At 51.4% G+C, this 20,755-nt stretch overlaps 1 protein-coding gene across 4 annotated transcripts in view; it reads right to left on the bottom strand.

Annotated features, from left to right (window-relative positions):
* The window catches only part of Drak (Death-associated protein kinase related), a 230,290-nt gene that overhangs the window by 120,416 nt on the left and 89,119 nt on the right, over positions 1–20,755 (bottom strand). Inside the window, exon 1 of one of the 4 annotated variants that reach the window (XM_077699470.1) lies at positions 2,147–2,178. The exons of the other annotated variants lie outside the window; for them this stretch is intronic. Coding sequence (XP_077555596.1) covers positions 2,147–2,163 — 17 coding nt within the window. The 5' untranslated portion in view covers positions 2,164–2,178. Of the gene's footprint in view, positions 1–2,146; positions 2,179–20,755 lie in introns of those variants that run through there. 4 annotated transcript variants of the gene reach the window in all.

Here is a 20,755-nt window from a genome sequence, read left to right as displayed (position 1 = left end):
GGGCACCTTTCGGCCCATTGGGTGCAGCTGTACGTAACCTGCTGCGACGTGCTCGCGTCCTTGTACAGAACAATGCGCGCTGTCTTTTAGTGAGCGACACTGAAACACAGAGGCTGGCTACAGCTAGCTGCATTTCGCTAAATGCGGGAGATGTGGCGAACGAGAAGCCTACAAGATGGCGGCCCCGGGGAGCGCGTGCGGCCACCCAGTGTCATTCCTTCATTGCTGGTAGCCATTAAACTCCGGGTTCTGTTGTTCTGAGTGTCACTCTATGATTTCGACTGTCGACGACGCAGCCATTGCACACTGCTTTTAAAGTCGTGCCAGAACCGCCGTCTGTTGGGAACCTGATTTTGCACAGGCATCACCACTGGCCCTATACTTTGTTCTCGACGTTCAATGGTAGCATGGTTTGTCGAGTGCAAAAAAAAGCACTTACGACATTTGCATACGAACTGGGTAGGCGAGGGCAGCGCTATCAGGCGGGATATCAAAAAAAAAAAAGAAAAAACATGCAACGTCCTTGCAAGTTTTCGAACAGAAGTGAAGATGAGCGGTTGATTCTCCAAAGAAATAAACATCAAACATCGCGGTGAAGAGTCCTCTAACTACCAGGCCACAAAGTTAAGCTGCTTAATGCGCAGAAGCCACCATTCGTTAGCTCGATCGGTGCAAAGTATAGAGAAAAACCCGATCCTTCTACATTAGTTATCAGTATGACGTAGATTTAGAGCTCCTCCCAATTTCGAAATCTGCGAGGAATGCAACCATTCACAATGTTTTCCTTTTCCTGGCCCACTTGACAGCAGTTCCTTTGTTTTGTTCTCTGCTAGTCTGTACACGTTTCGTAACATCGCAAGATCCTGCCTGCGGCAAATGCACGCTGATTACCCCTGGCAACAAGGCTTCTCGTTGAACGAATGCCTCCTTTATCTCTCTCTCTATTGTTACGAACGTCCATTTGTCCCATGCCGGGTAAGGGATACTGCGAATACAACCTTCGGCCAGAGATCCGCCAAGCAGCGCTTACGCCGGTACACGTCTCTGTTTACAGTCAAGGCCGGCGCGTTTAATTATACGCTGCCGTGCACAGCTCAAGTAGGCTTAGGGTAGTACGGCTTCCAGGGCTTCCAGGGCAGCGGGCGAGGCAGTATAGGCGGCGCGCGATGGCTCGGGGCCAGCAGCGGTTGTTGCCGCCTTCCCGGGACCCGATAAGACGTTAAATGCCCGCTACTGCGCGCTTCCGTTCCTGGAAGAAAAATCGACTGCTACGCCGCACACTGGCCCGGCGAAATCTCCCGCTTTATCGGCAGGCCATACATGCTTAGTAGGACTCCGGCAGCCGTACTTACACCCAATGGGAACTTAAAGCAGGCAGCCGGACACAGGCCAAGGAGAACATAGCGCGTGCGGTGGTATATTCTTACCGACCTAATTGCAGGGCACCCTATCACGCCACCCTATGCAGTCTGGGCCGAATTCTGACCTCGACGAGGCTCCTAAATCTTTATAAATGGCACTGTCAACTTCCTCGTACCTCCTGTTCTTTTTTTTTTTTTCCTTTTCAATTTGCCTAAGCAGATTGGTTACATTAACGCTCCATCTGTGACGTTACTTGTTTTCGTTTCTATAATCGAAGTGCAGGTCTGGTTGATAACATCTCCAAGGCCTAATATTTGGGCGAGCGGTCTAGTAAATAGTCTCCTCTACCTCGTCAACGTGGTTTCTGTGTATAGCACGTCCCACACGGAAGCGAGTTTAAAACAACGTCTAATCACAGTACTAGGTAGAATGCATAGACGGGTTTTGGGTTTTCCTGTCAAATTTAAATGCCTGTTTCAACGAGAAAGCTCCGCAGGTGCTGTTCTCTGGCACCGTCTCCCGACTTTTCGGAGTTTTAGCAGTCAGTATGTTCCGTGTTGCACGTGGTTACCGTGTTGACTGGGACCCGTCTGGGCGCACTTGCGCATTCGACACGGTAGGGGTATTTGTTCAGCGGGCAGGCCCCCGCCATGCTCGTGCTATCGTCACGCGCGCGCAGGCGCAGTCAGGTCCCGGTACTCACGGTAACTACGTACACGACGGAACAGACGGACTGTTAAAACTCTCTACTAAGTAAAGCAAGGTCAAGCCGAACGAACGTTACCCACGGTGCATATCCATGAACGAGGCGCTCTCAGCCCGCCTGTATGAGTCACGGAGACATGTTCCTTACCTGCAAGAGATAGAGAGAAGAAGAAGAAAAAAACACACAGGTCAGGCACGAAATGTTGGTGAAAAACAGCGGCGTTACTTCATTCTTAACTACATAAGTAAAACCAGAGTCCAAGGGACTCTGGTAAAACGCTTGCTCAAAGCGGATGCAGTGCATTAACCCTTTCACAGTAGTATTAATCAAGAACAATGCCACCAGCCGCATTGCGAGTTGGGTCAGGAAAGAATGGTGAACAAGCTGACATTGTAGACCAATGCAGCGCACTCCGAACAATGCTCGCATGCAAAAAGGAACGAAATGCAAATAGGCTGCAGATTTTGCAACGAATGCCGTCTCCAGAAGAAGACAATACGGGACGAGTCCCCGTACGTATGACGCACCCGTTCGCACGCTGGACTTAACAATTGAAACTGCTTGTATTTCCCAGGCACCAATACTCAGGCGAGATTTTGATTACACAGCCGACGCCAAGTGCGCCCATTGTTCGCGCAGCCGTGTGCGCGCAACCGTGACATCCGTCAACACCGACGCGAACGCATAAGAGGAAATAAATAACGCACACCACATAGTCCAACTGCCGGGCTCAATAATACAGCACGGCGAGCTTAGCGGTTGTGTGCGGGCCACATAAGCCTCTCAGAGAGATACAAAAAATTAAGTTCGACGAAGGCAGCTGTTACGTGAAAGGACCATTGGAAATTCGCGACCCAAAGGCGAAGAACAATTACAGCTGCATTTAGGCTTTAGTTTATGCGCCGATGGCGGCCCGTCTGGCAAACTTGGCCGATGGTCGCCCGTCCCAACGAAATAGAATAAAATAATGAAATGGGAGAAGCTTTAGAGGGGCTATGTGAGAGCAATACGGAAATAAGCACGGTTCTAAAGTGACATTTAATGCGATAACATTCATATGCGCGGTGCAGTGAACACGGCGAGATAAGAGAGGAGGAGGAGGAGGAGGAGGAGGATGAAAGGAAAGGTGAGCGACTCCGCGCGTAGGCGTTGCGCGGAGGGGGACTCTTTTAACATCGTCCTGTCCGCTTTGACCCCAGAAGCCATAGTATTGAAAGCCTATTCTCCCAGTGTATTTCTTCCTTGCTAAGGCCACGCGCTCTGCACGTATCCCGACTTCGAAGCCACACTTGCGTGTCAAAGCGACGCGTGAGCAGAGAGGCGGCGGAGCTCTCACCAGTAGACTAACTGCAACCAATTTTCTTTTTTCTTCTTTCGAGAAGCAAAAAATGCTGCAGTTCGTGCAGTTACATCTCCCAGCTGAACCAGTTCTTAAATGATAGTACTTGATTAAATCAACCATCACAGTGCGAGCTTCTTCTGCAGACTCCATAGAATAACCTCAACTCAACTTACTGACGCATGCAATAAACGGATGCATCTACTAATGTGCAGGACACAAGCTGCGATGACGATGGTTGGATGTTAATGGCGCAAGACCAACTGGGGCAAAGAGCGCCAAAACAATGGTTATATATGAGCGGTGAAACAGTAAACACTAACATAAGTCAGCAAAAACAAAAGTAAAATCAGAAAACGACAATGAGCCTGGCTGGTGTATAAGGCCCGGGAGTGATCATGCGTGGTATGAAATTACGTCTAAAAATTTAACTTCTTCTAAATGCTTAAAAACGCGCTTGATAGAAAACATGGGATCGTCAGACAGGAAAAACGCCAGGTGTAGTGGGAAATGTAGTCTGTATAGTTGTGGGAAGTGTTTGCGTCGTGTTGTGTCAAGTGCCTTGCATTGAATGAGCTGCAATTTGCGCCTCCTCACCACGTGAGAGAACGGAAAGACCTTCTGCTCTCCATCCCCTACGGGCCGTAACACCACGGAGGGTTCGATGACATCCGCTGCCTAAGCGCTAATTCTAGGAAGCTCACGAGAGACCCGGCAGCGCAGACAGGATCCGATACGCTGCCCCTCTTCCGTTCCTTCCTGCACACAGCCCGAATCGAGTTCGCGCAACGCAATGGCTGTGCGTCGACGGCTCCCGTTCATTTATGCCGTGGCTGTTATAAGAGAACAGCCGACTCGTCAGAGTACGACAAAGAAAAGGAAGTACTGGAATGTTTTTCACGCCCGTTCTTTTTTTTTTTTTTTCCTTATATAAAAGTGCGACATCCCAGGGATATGCATTTACGTAGTCCAAGGCGACATTTCCGACAGCTGATCGGAGCGTAAGACAGGCAGTCCCACGCAACTACGCTCACATTTAATTTCGAGATATGGGAAATTAAACCCGGCAAATGAGCCGAATTCATCCGTTTACCCCGAGGTATAGCTTAATTTAAGGGGCAGTGGGCACGCTACTCATTTGAACACGAGAAAAAAAAAAAAAAAAGCAAGACTTAACACAACTGTAAGTTGGGCGAGTTGGTGATACATTTTGGGAATAAGCGAGAAAAACGACTACAAGAACACAGGACGGCGCGCTGTCCTGTGTTCTGTCCTGCGTCCTGTCCGTTAGCGCGCCGTCCTGCGTTGTTTTCTGCGTGCAGTCGTTTTTATCGCTTATTCCCGAAAAGTAAAACTTGCTTCGAACGCTCAATGCGCCTCATTATATTCTTGCTACGAGACCTCGAACGCTCTGATTAGACCCACTAAATAAAGGCTAGCTCAGAAATACACGTTGAGGACAAAAAAAAAAATACTGCACAATAAAACAAAACAAGGCGGAAGTGATGTAGCGTCTACAAGCCCTTCAAGCGAGGGATGCCACGAGATGGGACCTTTTAACCATGACCCCGGAACACTCTATAACGTTTAGCTAGAGGTTGCGTTAGCCTAAGAACTACAGGTTCTCTATTTTTGCTATTAGTCGTGGCTCAGCGGTCTACCGATAGTCGAGAGGCTGATAGGACAGCCAGACTGAAAGCGGCGAAACAAAGTGGCTTTTCCTGTTGGGCGCACTCAGACAAATAAGGGCAAGACGAAGCACACACTATATACGCGCGCTTTCTTTTATTTTTCTTCCTTCTTTTGTGCTTAAGCTGTGGCGCCAGAGAACCGGTTGCACGAAGCGATTGACACTGCAGCACGTCCGTGCAGTACTCCTTATTGATTGATTGTGGGGTTTAACGCGCCGACGCAACGCAGGCGATGAGGCGCGCCGTAGTGGAGGGCTCCGGATTAATTTTGACCACCTGGGGATCTTTATCGTGCGCCGAAATCTCGTACACACGGGCGTTTTTGCTTTTCGCCTCCATCAGAAAAGCGGCCGCCGCGGCCGGGAATCGAACCCGCGACCTTGTGCTCAGCAGCGCAACGCCTTAGCCACTGAGCCACCGCGGCGGGTAGTACTCCTTATTACATATATGTATACACTAACGACACCAGGTAAGTGCTACTGGCTAAATCAAATTCATTAAACAGCAGAAACACGTCACGTGACTAGCTACGATCGGGCTCATGCCTCGTGCCGTTCCATGTTAAATTGAAGGGAGTCGTAAGCGTAGACAATTCACGCTCAACTTTTTTTCAAAAAGAGTTCGTCGAAAAGCGACGTTTCTCTTTCACCGTTCTCGTCATCCGATTAGGTCATGTCGACTGTGATTCGAACTCTACGCAGAAAAAAAATGAAACAAGTCATTATGCAATAGTTAGAGATTCTCTCTAAATTCCACTTTTATTCAAAACAAGCTTCCGTGCCTCCATTATTCAACACTCTGTTAGTTGCCTACATGCGAACTAAAATTCGACGCTTGCGTCTGTCTTTTTTTAAAGGGGCGAAACCTCTTAGGGGCTCGGGCTGTCGGCGTCTCAGGTCGTCGTAGTATCATGTGGGACTCACGGTACTAAAACAGCGGGACACTCGTTTTTCAACGCCTCACGCTAGAACGTAACGCGTACTAAACAAAAAAAAAAACGCACCGATACACTCGTTTTCCAACTTCGTGCTTCAAAGACACGAGACTTTTACAGCAAAGCTGTACACGCCTACCCCCGACCGGTTTCATCTCCGTGAGCAAAAACGCCAAGGCGCCAAGAATACATTTATACACTGCATGCTTCGGTCCTCCCCAGGATTCACGTTAGTGGAGATGACCCGGGGCTTTTTTTTTTTTGTAAGAGCTGAACATTTAGGATTCCGGGGTTTTACGCACCGAGGCTGCATTTGCGCTGTGTATGAGGCGCGCCTATGTGGAGGGCTCCAGATTAATTTCGGCCGTATGGGAGATCTTTAACGCGCGCCGAAACCTCGACACACGGGCGTTTTCCTTTCTCACCTCCATCAGAGCTGAAAATGTCGACATTGCCGCTTCTGTCAAGCGTGAATAGAATTTTTCGGTTCATAATGAGCGCGGCTACTAGACTGGTAGACTCTATTGTTTGCGCGTGAGTGAAAGAAACTGTATACGAGATTTAGCTGGGAATATCACCGCGCCGAAGAGCAACGAACAAGCTGATACGAGCTAAATTACAAACGTATGTCAGGTTTTGGTAGCAAATGCAGTAGACGCTGGCTATCGCTATCGCTGGCTATCGCTGTAGCTATCGCTGTAGCTATCGCTGTAGCTATCGCTGTAGCTATCGCTGGCTGACTAGCCCGTAAGGGTTTTTGTTTTTATTATCGCGCGAGGCACCACAACAAAAACACAGCTTCAAGAGGCGTCGGTCAACCGACACAAACGTGTAGCACGGGATTTTGCACTTGCTGCCAGGGACGGCGCAGATAGCATCAAACCTCAATGCAGTTCTGTGTGACGTCAGCGGACATCTCGCCCATGCGTGACGCCGGCCCTGGCTAAGACGACACATTTGCAAGTCCTCAAGGCGGTTTTGAACAGTTTCCAAGCACAGATGCATATACCCAACTGCACATGGACAACAACGCAGACGGTAAAAGCCGAGTCACAAGTTAGCATTAAAATTGTGACGGCTCATAAAGCATTAAACGACACTGCAACATTGCGTGACGTCGTTGTGACTTTCTCTTTCGAAATTTCAGATACGGCAGCCAGATGAAATGAAGCATTACATGCAATATTATTAGTAGCAGTAGTAGGTGTGCTTTAATGGCGCAAGGGTGATGAAGGCCAAAGAGCGCTGAATAACAGGTCCTCGTGATCTTACCATATCCATTACATCGTTCCTTGGTCACACGAGTGTGAAGTAAGGATCGCACGCCTTTTGCCACAAAACATAGCCGCAAACAAGAGTTGGACACACTCGTGAAAGTGTCCGTCGCCTTATAGGCAGTCGCCGACATTCGCGCGGGCATGCGTCCAAGTACTTAAGTATGCGTGGTTCGCCCACCGACATCACGATTTATAGACAAATACACGTGTTTTCGAGAGCTGCGCCAACACCGTGTGGATGAATTTCACGATTGAGGAAAAGTTGCAACCACGTTAAACCATCGGTGTTCACGACGCCAATGCACGTACCGATACACAGGCTTTTATTCCATCGAACCCACGTGGTTCCACTCTATCGATCGAGGTAACTCGAACTTCGTTACTCCCCCGCCGCGGTGGCTCAGTGGATAAGGCGTTGAGCTGCTGAGCACGAGGACGCGGGTTCGATACCCGGCCGTGGCGGCCGCTTTTCTGGTGGAGGCGAAAAGCAAAAACGCCCGTCACGGCGTGTGTACGAGATATCGGCGCACGTTAAGGATCCCCAGGTGGTCAAAATTAATCCGGAGCCCTTCACTACGGCGCGCGTCATCGCCTGCGTTACGTCGGCGCGTTAAACCCTACAATCAATCAATCAATCAATCAATCAATCAATCAATCAATCAATCAATCAATCAATCAATCAATCAATCAATCAATCAATCAATCAATCAATCGAACTTTGCTATTCATCTTTTCAACACCGTCACTGCATGGCTACCAAACCAGGCCGCACTGTTCAACATTGAAACAGTGTCAGCTTCCGTGCTGACACGTAGTGAACGCGCGCGTAGCCCAAGTTGCAACAGTGACGACACTGAGCGAACCATCCCGTGCTGCGCTTTTCAATTCGCCGTCGCGTCACAGTTGCGTCAAGCGTACGTCACTCACGGCACTTGATTGCGATGACTCGCGCCGTCCACAACGCGTACGCTAATTGCGCCCACGGGTCCTGCGCAACTCGCTGTCGCGGTCGTGCCGACATCGAACGCACTTCTATGGCACAACTCCGAGACAAGGCCCAGGCGCTATGAATATGAATCGCCGCGCTAGAATGGAGATGCAAATGCAACGCCGATGCAACGATCAAGACGACATCGTTTCGCTGCGCCGGTGCGCACGGCGTGAGATGGTGTCTCAGACCGCTCCCTGCGACAGGAATCTCTGAGCTACTGCTAACCGAATGACCAAGTTATGCGCCCGTCTCTTCGGGAACGCGCGTGATCTTCGAAATCGCCGATGCGTAAATGAACAAGCCGTGCAGTGCAAACGTTAAAAGGCGGGCCTGTAATTTCTGGAGCTAAAACGTAACGTTTGAAAGGCGAACCAAAGTAACGAGGACGAGTTACGAATGCACAACGCAGTACCCATGGGCGTCGGTTTCCCCCTAAGCCACACGAACACAATTGCTGCTCCCCCCCCCCTCCCTCCCTCAAATGAAACGGGTTTGCCCCCCTCAAGACAAAATCCTGCCGACGCCCATGGCAGTACCTCTCACAGTATGCATACTCTCAAATGCAAGCAGGTCAACGTTGGTACGTATTTGTTTCCTCTTGAAACAGCGATTGCATAACAAATGCAGCGTCACACGGTAGCTGGGCACGAGAAGATGCCGGTCAGCGAAGAAACCGGCCGTGTTCACGCGTATGCAAATGCGTTGGCACTTCTCTCGAAGACATCGCGCGCTGACCGATCGAGGTCCGGACGCGTTTCACGCCTCGCGGCGCAGTCTACGCAGGGGGGTGCAGAAGACCACCCCGACACTTTTAATCGGAACGATGACCGGCACCGACGTATCGTGAAATGTTCAGCACGCACGGTACGGAGCGATTAGAAATGCGCGCGGTTTCACCGTTTTGAATCGCGCTAGTACTGACTGCAAAGCGCCTGACTTCTATGAGCGACTCGCGGTGTTTCTCTCGCGACACGAGGACAGTGATGGACGACCGGAAGGCGAAGTTACGCAGTAAGGAGAACGAAAAGACGAGTGGTGCGATCGTGGTGATTGCTTCAAGGTGCTCCGTGGACGCACACAGCTGGCGTGAAAGGAGAAACACACAAAATGAAAGGGTGCGAGAGGAACCCCGTATGAAAAATCAAAGCACAGAGAAAAAGTTGTAAGCGTCGGACTCTTGCGACACGCACCCATGCGACACAAATTAGTGCTTCTTAAGGTGCGCTACGAAAACTATAGTTATCTCGTAGCTGATGAGAGTCAATTGTTTTTGTGAATGCAACTTGCAGCAACGCTCTGTGAAGGGTATACCGTCGGGTTTATATTAATTACGAGACCTCCCCTATAGGCTTGACACGCTATCTCCAGTGCACGTACATATAACGTGAAAAACGACAGACACTACCCAAATAACATGTTTGCAGTGTGGATATCGAAGCAAAGATTGTCAAGAACCTGCCTGAACATCCGCCAGTTTAAGTGACATCCGCCAATTTAAGCTAGTTTAAACCAGTTTAAGCTAGAACATCCGCCAATTTGAGCTAGTGCAAAGACGGTCGTGCAACGGTTTCGCACAAGCCACAGACTCAAGGATGTTTTAATGGTTCTCAGAGACGACTTCAACCACAAAAGCGATGAGGCATGAACAACTGGAACAGAACAGCGTGCGGAAATTGACGACTGAACAGCCTGTAAAACGCTAGTCTATGACATAGCTTTCGTACTTTCAACCTTACCCTGCCTCACCTGAGAGGGATTTGAAGAAAACTGCCGCGGCATTCGGAAGTCTTAGCCCACCCCTTTTGTCTACAGCAACATGTTGGTAAAAAGTATGTCTCGGTATTTTTCGGATTTAACTAGTTGAAGTTGAAATCGCTGTTATCGACAAGCATTTTAGCGACTCTACGTCGCACAAATGCCGAACTATATACCTCACTGTACACATGGTGCAACACCTTAAGGCATTTGCAATGAGCTCAGCAGTAAATTGGCACTTCACGGACGCTTACCTCGCAACACGAGGAAAACGTCCGTGGCACTTCTGCTCTGTGGCGCTTCTGCTCTGTTTGAGCATAAGTGCCACATACCGTCTTCGGAAGGGGAATACTTTCTTATGCTTTGAATAATATAAAAAGTAGGCCTTACTATGGTTTAGAATCACTCTTTGAGCAATAACTATACTCAACTCTTTTTGTAGCGTCAGCTACACTGGCCGAGGTTGAGCAGTTTCGCGTGGCTCCTGGAGAGCCATGCTGCACATGCGCGATGAGCAGTGGCGTCCCACGGCGCACCGCTGGCGCGCCGGGTTCGCCGCGGCCATTGGATCGGATTGGAAATCGTTTAACAGCAGTAAGCATGATAATCAGCTAATCCTAGACAACCAAAAAACCTCAGAATAACCAGCTGAAACTTAGCTCACGCTACGTAAAACCTGGCATAGTCGACCTAAGCCACTGCTAATTTCTAGGTACTATTGCTAAAGGTACTATCCTAATGCCCAGGTACTATTTTCTAGGCACTGGCCTAGGTGCTGTGCAGTTCTTATGCACGGTTTTCAAGCGGGCACGACGGCCGCTGCAACATAGCCGCCTGTGTGCATGCATGAATCGCTGCTCCGCGGTCGGCAACAGCGGCGTAAATCGAGCGGAAGAGAGGAAGGAACGTCGACGTCGACGACGCGGCGCGAGCGGCAAAGCTATAGGCAAGCCACGCTGCTGGAGCGGCGACCATTTATGGCCAACCTTGGCTGGCCTTGCCGCTCCAGCAAGGCCGTGCGCGGACGTGGCCGGAGGAGAGACACCGTCGTTCAAGGACGCCGATGCTCAGCTGTGCGACGGACGCTGCTTCTCCCCCTTCGCTCGGCGGCGTCGCGTCTCCGCATCCCGGAGCAGAAGGCTTCCTTCGCGTCCAAGAAAAACACATTCACGCAGTCGGCGAGGGAGGTGCGCGCTTGTTTTGCTTCCCCGCACCAGGAATGCCGCCTCGGGGTCGAGAAGGAAAGTCCGAGGCCGAAGAAAATATTGACTCGCCGCTAGCGCGCGACTATATGAATAACTGCAGTGCGAGCTGCAGGCGTAGCGGAGGAAGAAAGGGGTGTTAAGAAATCTCGAGCAGTCCTGCACTCAGCTCAACGAGCTCACACACTTCAGTTTGCACGAATCCGCTCGTCGTTCTGCCTAATATATATATATATATATATATATATATATATATATATATATATATATATATATATATATATATATATATATATATATATATATATATATATATATATATATATATATATATATATATATATATATATATATATAAAGACAGAGACACACGAGAGGCACACGAGAAACACATTTCAAAAGTTAGATGTTGTCCTCGTGTGTATTTTTTGCCGTATTTTCTTCGCTCTTTTATGTATACACATACACATACATTGTCTCTCTTTTTCTCTTAGCCTGTGTGTTTCACGCGGTTAAATGCCATCGAGAGCCCCGCGAAATCCTTTAAGAACGCCAAACTATGCGACTGGAGCCCAGTGTCCGAATTTCCACGCTGTGTCGACTAGGGCGCCTTGCTTCCATCGGCTGTCCTCTGCGTGTTGCGAGAGCAGCTGCTTCCGGTCCAAAGAGGGCGGCGCTTCCAAAGGCCGTTTGTGTCATTCATAACGATCGGAACGATCGGGCAAAACAGCAGCGTCGCTTGGAAAAACAGAAAGTGAAAGTCGCTAAGCGCGCCCAACGGCCGCGACCAGCTGGCGACGCCAGCAGATGTACGGCGCGCAGATCTGACGTCGGGGCAGGTGCGCGCTGGAAGTTGTCCAAGAGGAACCACGCGCGAAAGGAAGGGGGCATCTGCCGGCATGAACCGACCAGGCCAAGAGCTGCGAGGATGATACTTTCCTACGACATTGCTTTACCTCACTCCTCACCCTCCGCACGCGGAAAAGACGAGCGACTTTTCCTCCGTCCGTCGTGAAATAACTATAGTAAAGGAGAACGAGGGGCGGTATCGGCTTTCAAACGCTCTGGTGCGGGCTGGCCAGGCGGTTGATGAAGGGTGTCGTCAAAGACCGTACACATTGGCGGCAAAGGAAACTCCACAGAAAAGCATGCCCCGAGAAGCTTGCGGGCTGCGCGACGTTGGCTGCAACACGTTTCTATGAAACGCCCTCAGATGGTGATGAAAGGCGTCTTCGACAAATATTAACACGGGTAAGGAAATACAACACTCTACGCAGCAAAGTTTGCACCAAGCCAGCTTGCGTGTTTCGCAACGTTCCTTGCAATACAGGCTTCCACGAAACGCCGTTGACAACTTCATTAGGTGATTCATGTCCAGAGCCTCCATTCCATCAGAACAAAAAGAATTGGTTATCCTTTCGGCTGCCTTGTAAGTGCAACAGAAACGGGGAGGGAAGAACCGTCTACTTATTCTACACACTGGTGAAAGAAGAAAAAATGGCGGGGGAAGTAGAAGAAAGGGGGGGGGGGGGCTTGAAGAAGTGACGTACAACTAGATATTTGCTCCATATGAAATGTAAAGTGTATACAACGCTTTGTAATCAACAGCAGAAACGCACGAGGCCAAACCAAAGTTGTTTTTTTGTTTTTTAGCTGTGACAGCTTCACGAGAACGTCTCTTAGAAAGCGTGCCGAGGGCTTGCAGTAGGTAATCCCAGAAACGAAAGTAATAAGCCCTGCGAAGAACTCCCCGCGTATGCGCGAAAACGGAACAGCCGGCCATGGCGAAGGCTTTGCCGCAGCGCACGGTAGCTTGGCCTGCTGCTTCCCTGTAGGCTGTTCAGGCGGAACGATTGACCACTGAACCGAGCGACCGACCACGGTTCTCGAGTGTTCCAAGACAGCGAATCGGACGCTTAGTATCATTTTCCGCTGTTCGCCTCCATGCTTCGCTTATCCCATCGCCGCAGCTCGCGGCCGGGGAAACGCAGTACCGCTGGGTCGGATGCGGGCCGCACGCCTTCGCCCTGCCTCCTTCGAAGCGCGCTCTCGCTCTTTTCGACCAGCATAGTATAGCTGTCTGCTTCAACAATCAATGCCGGCACGCGCATTGGAATTTCAGAGCCGTAATTTTAAGCGAGTAGTGCAAAGTTATCATGCAGACAGGTCAGAATCCCCGGCAACCGAAAGACGGTGCCATTCATTTACAACGCAAAACCGGTTCACACGATATCCAGACTTTTCAACAGCGGAACTGTTGTAGGTGACCGTAATCTGTGGAGCTCAGCGCGCTAGAAATACCAAGGAAATCCCTACGGCTCGTGAGCGCGTGCCCCGCGGCGACCGCCGAGCGTCCCTGACTCGCGCAAGGGCTTTAGCAAAACAAACAAACAAAAAACAGGCGAAATCCCCGAGGAGCGCCTCGCCCTGCCGAGCAACCAACAACGCCAGAGCTGGCGTAACACCTGCTCCACGCAACCTCGACGCGACTCCAGGAACTCCGCGCATGCGCCTTGCACGTACGAGCCGCCGCTGCGCCCCAGCTGTCGTCAAGCGCTACCGCGCATGTAAATGCTTGGCATGAGGAACACGTCGATATCGATGCCTACGACGATGACTAACTACTACTAGCACAGTGCAAAGCGACGACGGAACACGTAAATAAACAATTTCAAACTTGTACAAATGTGTGATGATCGGTCCGTCAGTGCTCACGTAGAAAGAAATCCTGCAGCTTCCCTATGGTTCAAGTCTTGCGCAACTTAGTGCAAGCTTCGCCATTTTTTCTTAATAGCGGGCGTGCTACCAACCGTCAATCGTTTGTTGATTTCCCGAACAAGCAGGGGACTCCCGATCTCATAGCCCAGTTTTGCGTCATAAGGGCGGAGAGCGGAATCGCACATTGCACTAAGAAAACAAACTGGAGTTTAAAAAAAAAAAAAAGCACCACGCAATGTCGTTGGGTCGTTCCAAGAAGGCAGTGCTAGTAGATCGCCGTGTTCGGGCAACGGTTCCGCGTGCACGACGAAAGCATAGATTGACGGTTGCCAAGTGACTGCGGCCTACAGCTGCTGCCGAGCAGGCTGACAGCAGTCACCGACAACGACGGACAATCGCATACGCATTACACGGCGCCCCAAAGCTGCTTCCAAGGCGTGCACGAGCACGGAGGGCATTGCGAAACTTCGATCAATCGAATCGAAGTTTCGTGCTCGCTGCAACCGCACAAAAGCCGCGCTCTGCGCGCAACATCCAGCGCAGTTTGATAACGGGGCCGCGCCGCAAAAGCGGCTTGGAACTACCCTCCCGCCAGTATAATTCTATCCCTTCACTGCGCGATCTTTCACACGTCGCGCGAACTCACGTGACCTTACGTATACAGCGAGCAGACCTACATAATACGTGTCATTTGGAGCGCGGCCCGTGGTGCCTGTTTACGCGCAGTTTGTGCCGTTAGAATTGACGGAAAACGTGGAGCCGTGCGGGATATTCCGTCAGACCTGCACGTTCGTTCGCTGACCGCCAGATCGAAGCAATTGTGTGGACAAAACAAAACGACGCTACGGGGCAACAGCTATTTGCCTAAAAACAACACACTGGCCAAGGCACGTAGTGAACCCGATAAAGCTAACCCCGTTCTTGCCCGCACCCGTTCCCTCCTCAGAATCCTATTTTCCGAACGATCGCCGTTACACAACTACGCATTAGAGCTAGCGCCCACGCGCCCACGCGAAGCATGAAAGAAGCGACCGCAACGAATGAACTAGCGACGCAGCATCCTGTAATCCCCTCAAAGGCGAACCCTCAAAATGAATCCACTTTGAAACAAAATTGCGGCAGTTTACGCCGGCCGGTGTCGGGGCCGGCCGATGGAGTGAACAGAAGGCCGGTCTCCCGCGTCCAGGCAGGAGGGCCCGGGTCACAAGCGCTGGTATACGATGTATGCCGAGCACGTATTGTGGGTCAGCGCGGCCTTCAAAAAGAAACCCACGAACGGAGCTCGCTCGAAACGCGGCCACGCAGAAAACAACGCGCTCATTTACAGCGCACACGAACTGCGGGCAGCAGTTAAGCTATATATGCATCGAGAGCACTCGCCCCCCCGGACGCATCTCCCGAAACTACTGCCACACGGGTAACCGCCGTTCGAGACAAAGGTCGGCTTGTCACCAAATTTCACCGTTTGCCCTCGGCTCGTCGCCCTAGAAAACAAGTGCAGTTTGGGACGCAACTCGAAAACTCGCTCCGGAACACGCGAGCGAGTGAAAGACGGCTGTTCCTTTACATAAGGCTCGCGCACACAGCCCGTGTTCCGGTAACTTCCGGTTGCCCCGTAACACGGACACGAAGCCAGGTCAGAGCGCAGAGCAAAGAAAAAAAAAAAGGTGTACAGTGGGGAGACAGAAGAGTCTAGGAAAACAAAAGAGCAGTGGGTAGTGCAGGTACACGCGGCGAATGAGGAACGGCTTCGGTGTTTCGAGCCAGGCACGGGCCGGCGGCAGGTGATGCCGTCACGGTCAGAACACGGAAGATCGTATAACGCCCAAAAGCTGGAGGCACGGCGCGGTATTAGCAACCCTGCAGCTCGCATCAGGCGACCTCTCCTCGTCGACCCGGTACAAAACGCGCCGCCGGAGAAGCCGCCCGCGGCACACATCCCTTCCGATCGACGGACGAGAACCGAGGCCCGCAGCCGTTAAGATTTATGGCGCCGCAGCATCCCGGGGCCACCCTGTTAAGCCAGCCTCCCGCCGAGCCGCTAGCTGCGCATTGCACCGAGTCTTACGCAACGCTCGCTGTACACGCGACCCGGTGGTGCGACGATGGGATCGAGTACGTCACGTGGACATCCGAACCAGCAGCTACACGCCTTAGCAGCTTTACCATCCAAGGAGCAGACCGTTTACCATCGGTTGTGCTAGCTCCGATCTAGTTGGCGCAGTCGACAGGATAGTCTCCCAGTTTCAAAGAATGAAAAAAATATTCAGTTATAAAGGAAATAAACGAAGGAATCGTCAATTAGTGGCGACGGCCATGATATTCGCTGGAAGTTGAAGAAAACGCCATCCTAAACAAGTGGTGGTGGTCGGCGATTTCTTGGGCGCCATTTTGGGATGAGCGCTGTAGATACTTCTGTACGGTTAACTCGCGCGCAGCGGAACAGTGGTGGCGTCTCGAGCTTGCGTGCTAAGATGAGGAGCGTACAGAGAAGTTCGGCATGCAGTTGCCGTTGTTAATTAGCCCCTAGCAAGCACGCATTTGGTGCCAAGATATTGGAACGGGGTCTGACACTTCGAGTAAAGCGCCCTCTACCTCTTTTTTTTTTTTCGTTCACGAACCTGAAATTTTATATTCATCGGGTGCCACATAGAGTAAACATAATTACTCCACCTTGCCACCCTCGTCAAACGCACACCCTGTGAATGAAATAAAAAATACGACCGCTTTTCGCCCAGTTAGGTACCAGAGTCTACAGTTCCTCAAGCCGCAATTTTAATCTTTGCCGCTATTGTTCATCCTCTTTCGATATTGCGAGAAGGTCAACGAAGCACGACGACAGAAGACAAGCGACGCTGAACACGCTACGCTGATCTAAAGGGGCGAAAACACGGAATGCTGTAGAGGTATACGGACGGCCCGTTGCTTCAGCGGGCCGCTAAGCCTTCCTGATGCACGCGTTTGTTCGGCGTAGCGGATGCGAACAATACGAACGAGAGACGGCGCACGAAAAGCGGTCCACGCCCCTTCAGCGTCGGCCTCCGCCCTTCGCAACACCGGTGCATGGCGCTGGAGCGGCTGGCCGCGCTGAAAACGTTTTCAACGGCGCCGTACCTTCCAGGGCTGGGGCGCTAAAAGGGCGACCGACACCCTGACCTCCGGCCGGCAACGGGCTTGAGAAATGACGCCGGTTCAGAGGTGGTCCGGCAGCAGCGCGCGTGGTGAGCTGCTAAGTCGCGCAAGCCCCGCCGCCGAAGAGGAGGAGGGCGGCTCGATGGGGGCGAAATGAATTCAGGCACTTTGTAAAACGCCGCTCGCGTAAGCGAGGCCTCGGCTGGCCTAAGTCACGGTCATCCTTTGGCAGCGGGAGAATATACTACGCACGTAACGAGTGAGGAGAAACCATTTCCGGCACGCTGGTACAGCGTGACAAGTGGCGCGAGTTTGGCCTCTTCGCAATCCTTCGAATTCAACGATTGAGAGAGATTAGAGGACTGAACGAAGGTTCGTGTTTATATAATCGCTGTTCTTTATTTGTTCTTTTTTCTCGCGTGAATACCTCGGGTATTTGACAGCACAACAGGTAATTAGTTCGCAATCGGAATGAATGAACACCGGGATAATGTTACGCAGCAAATTAAAAAAGAACTGGTAGATTATATTATTAACTTGCATATGATACAAACTCCTTTACCACTTTCGACGAGTCCCTACAGCTTGAAGTAAACACTTAATAAAAGTCAGTCTGGTCGGGTTGAAAACACCTCAGGAAGGAATCTGACCGGCTTCGCAACGTCGGGACTCTTTCGCAGTCACGGGTTGGCCGGAGCTTTGTTCCGTAACGAGCTCCTACAGAGCCTGCCTAGACTGAGTTGCCAACAAACCGCTTACTACGAAGGGCTTAGGTCCGCTTTCCGGTGTTCAATACTTGAATGTTATAGGTACCACAGATTGCAGAATCTGGTGTCGTGGGACAACATGGACGGTTGCAGCTTGAGATTAAAACAACCACGACGACAGGTAACGGCTTAAAAGCACAATATTCAAACACGTTTTACGCGCAAAGATACACCTGGGCCATAGCCGCGCAGTATAAAGGAGTGATAGAGAGTTTTAGCACTCTGTCTGTTCCGTCCGCTATACGTTCGTACCGTGTAGAACGGGTCCCGACACTTGCGCATTCGTTCTGGTAGGGTGTATTAGTTCCGCGGGCCGGCCCTCGTCATGCCCGCGCATTCGTTACGGTGGGGGGTTTCCTCCTCATCATGCCCGCGCGCGCAGGCGCAATCGAGTTCCGGTCAGCACGGAACGGACGGAACAGACGGAGTGCTAAACCTGTATATTGATTACCTCACAGTGCGCGTGGGGATCTGTCGCCTGCACCAGTCGTGAATCTCGTACACACGCGTGCGTTCGTTTTTCGCCTCCATCGTATAAACCCCGCCGGGAATCGAGCCCGCTACCCCGTGCTCAGCAGCGCTACGCCTTGCGACGGATCATGGCAATACCACCACTATGCGGACTAAAGAAAAAGCCAGCGCACAGCCAAACAATAAATTTCCACGGGAGTCGAACCAGAACGTACATGGTCATTGTACTAGCAGCTCGAACGGGACAGATGGGGGATAAACAAAAGCAGCCCATTCTCTGGCAGACGTAGAGACCCAAACTGAGGCTCTGGTGTGGCCCTCCCACGCACACGCGTACGGACGGCGAAAATGCGCGCGGCGCGTGAGGTCTGCTCAAAAAGCCAGGAAAGGGACGAGCTCGTGAGCCACGCGGAAGAGGCGAAAACTCCGGTGGCGCAAGGCCGGCGGCGTGCTGGCGCGAGAGGCTGCAGGTGAAGTTCCGCAGATGCCTTATTAACCTTGGCACCGGGGGTCGGAATAAGGACGCCCCCGGGTCGCCGCCTTGCAGGAAGGCGCGGAAATAGAAGTCGCAGGGGTCAGGGGTCAGCCACGCCGCCCGCGCGCCCATTCACGCCTCGGGACATGCGCCAGCGATACGCGCGGGCACGGCGTATACGCGAACGCGTGCGTAGCAAAATGATATGCAGATACACGCAGCTGGGATAAGTGCGCGGTGCTTGATTAATCGCCAGGAATGCACTTCCTACCAGCACACCGAACCGAGCGTGGCTACGAACGGCGCGCTGCGGAGTTGGCAAATACGCATTGACAACTCACCCGGCGCGAATTAGGACGCGCATGAGTGGAAGACAATAAATGAACCGAGCCATAGCAACTGAAGAAATGCTTCGCTTGTTCTTTGCGCGCTAAAGCGACGTCAATTACGTGTATACACGGCTTCGCAAATGTCCCAGAGCAGCGGGGCTGACGGTCGGCCGACGTACGGGCGACGCCTCACCGACCAACGAGCAGCAAGTTCCAACAGGCAAACCCAAATAGTTAGACACATACCCTCTTATAGCAAGCAGTGTCTCGGCATTTTCCAAGGTACTATACATCAACACAGCAGCTGATCGAATACAAAAAGAGCACCCTTGATGGCTTATTTCAGGGTGATGACGCATACGCGAGTGCTCTAACGTCTGATAAGCACTCTTACTCCAGAATGCCATGAAGATAAGGGGTTCTTAGAATTTTGTCGATACAGCGGAACGGATAACAGGCATTCCGCTATGCGCAATGTCCGCATTAACAATGTTCAAGAATGGCTTAAGCGATATGGAGCGAGCTGTCAAGTGCTTCACGCGGAAAACTTGTAGGATCGGCCAAGATCTTCCATAAAGGGCCATGGTGGGAAACGGTAACTAGATGAAGAAATAAGACAAGGAAATTTAGCGGTAACGAATGGATCAGGACAGCGCAGCATAGTTGGAGGTCTATCGGGGAGCCCTTTGTCCTGCACTGGACACGAAACGTGATAATGTCGAGACGCTGCTGCTGTTTATAATGATGATGAAGTGATACGCGCTAGCATGTCATTCCCAATCGCGGAGGAAGGTTTAGCCACCGTATAAAATCGCAACTGCGTCTGTGCTTAATTCGTATAGCAGGGAGATCTTGATTGATTGATTCTGGGGTTTAACGCGCCGACGCAACGCAGGCGATGAGGCGCGCCGTAGTGGAGGGCTCCGGATTAATTTTGACCACCTGGGGATCTTTATCGTGCGCCGAAATCTCGTACACACGGGCGTTTTCGCTTTTCGCCTCCATCAGAAAAGCGGCCGCCGCGGCCAGCAGGGAGATCTCGCAGATGCTCAGTCATAGTTATTTTGTTGGCGCCACAATTTTTTTCGCCGGGTATCTATCTGGGCTGCCTTTCCGCACTGCTTCAGGAATCCGGCCTGATATCACTTTCAAACAAATAGAGCAACGACTAGGGGAAAGCTAGCCCACACTTTGTTTTTATTGCTTGCTACAGCACAGACAACTGAGCACGAGACACTGGAAATACGGCACCAAATTGCGAGAAAGCAGCGAACGTCACGAGGCTTGCATGAATGCATGCATGAGCGCTCAAAGACGCGCCGTGCGCGAATGCAGAGCGTACACATTTGCTTTTCCACGCGACGACAGCTCCCGGAAGCCGCGTTCTTCCGGTTGATATAGCGCGCGCCCTGCCGAAAATAACCGTGTCTAACGCGACCCGTAATATGCGCACGCGCGCAGCGGCTGATCGAGCCGCCTCCGCCAACTTCCGGCTTCTGTTCTCATCGATGCTCGCTCACAACGGGCACGCGGCTCCAGTATACGCAAGCCGCAAAGCGTCAACCGCGTCAAACCCGAAGACAGCGGGAGAAGGCGAAGAAAACGC

The sequence above is a fragment of the Haemaphysalis longicornis genome, unplaced genomic scaffold, assembly GCF_048455015.1.
Source record: "Haemaphysalis longicornis isolate Haplotype H1 unplaced genomic scaffold, Haemaphysalis longicornis Haplotype H1 scaffold_2, whole genome shotgun sequence".
NCBI lineage: Eukaryota > Metazoa > Arthropoda > Arachnida > Ixodida > Ixodidae > Haemaphysalis > Haemaphysalis longicornis.
This window is presented reverse-complemented; position numbering and strand designations above follow the sequence as displayed.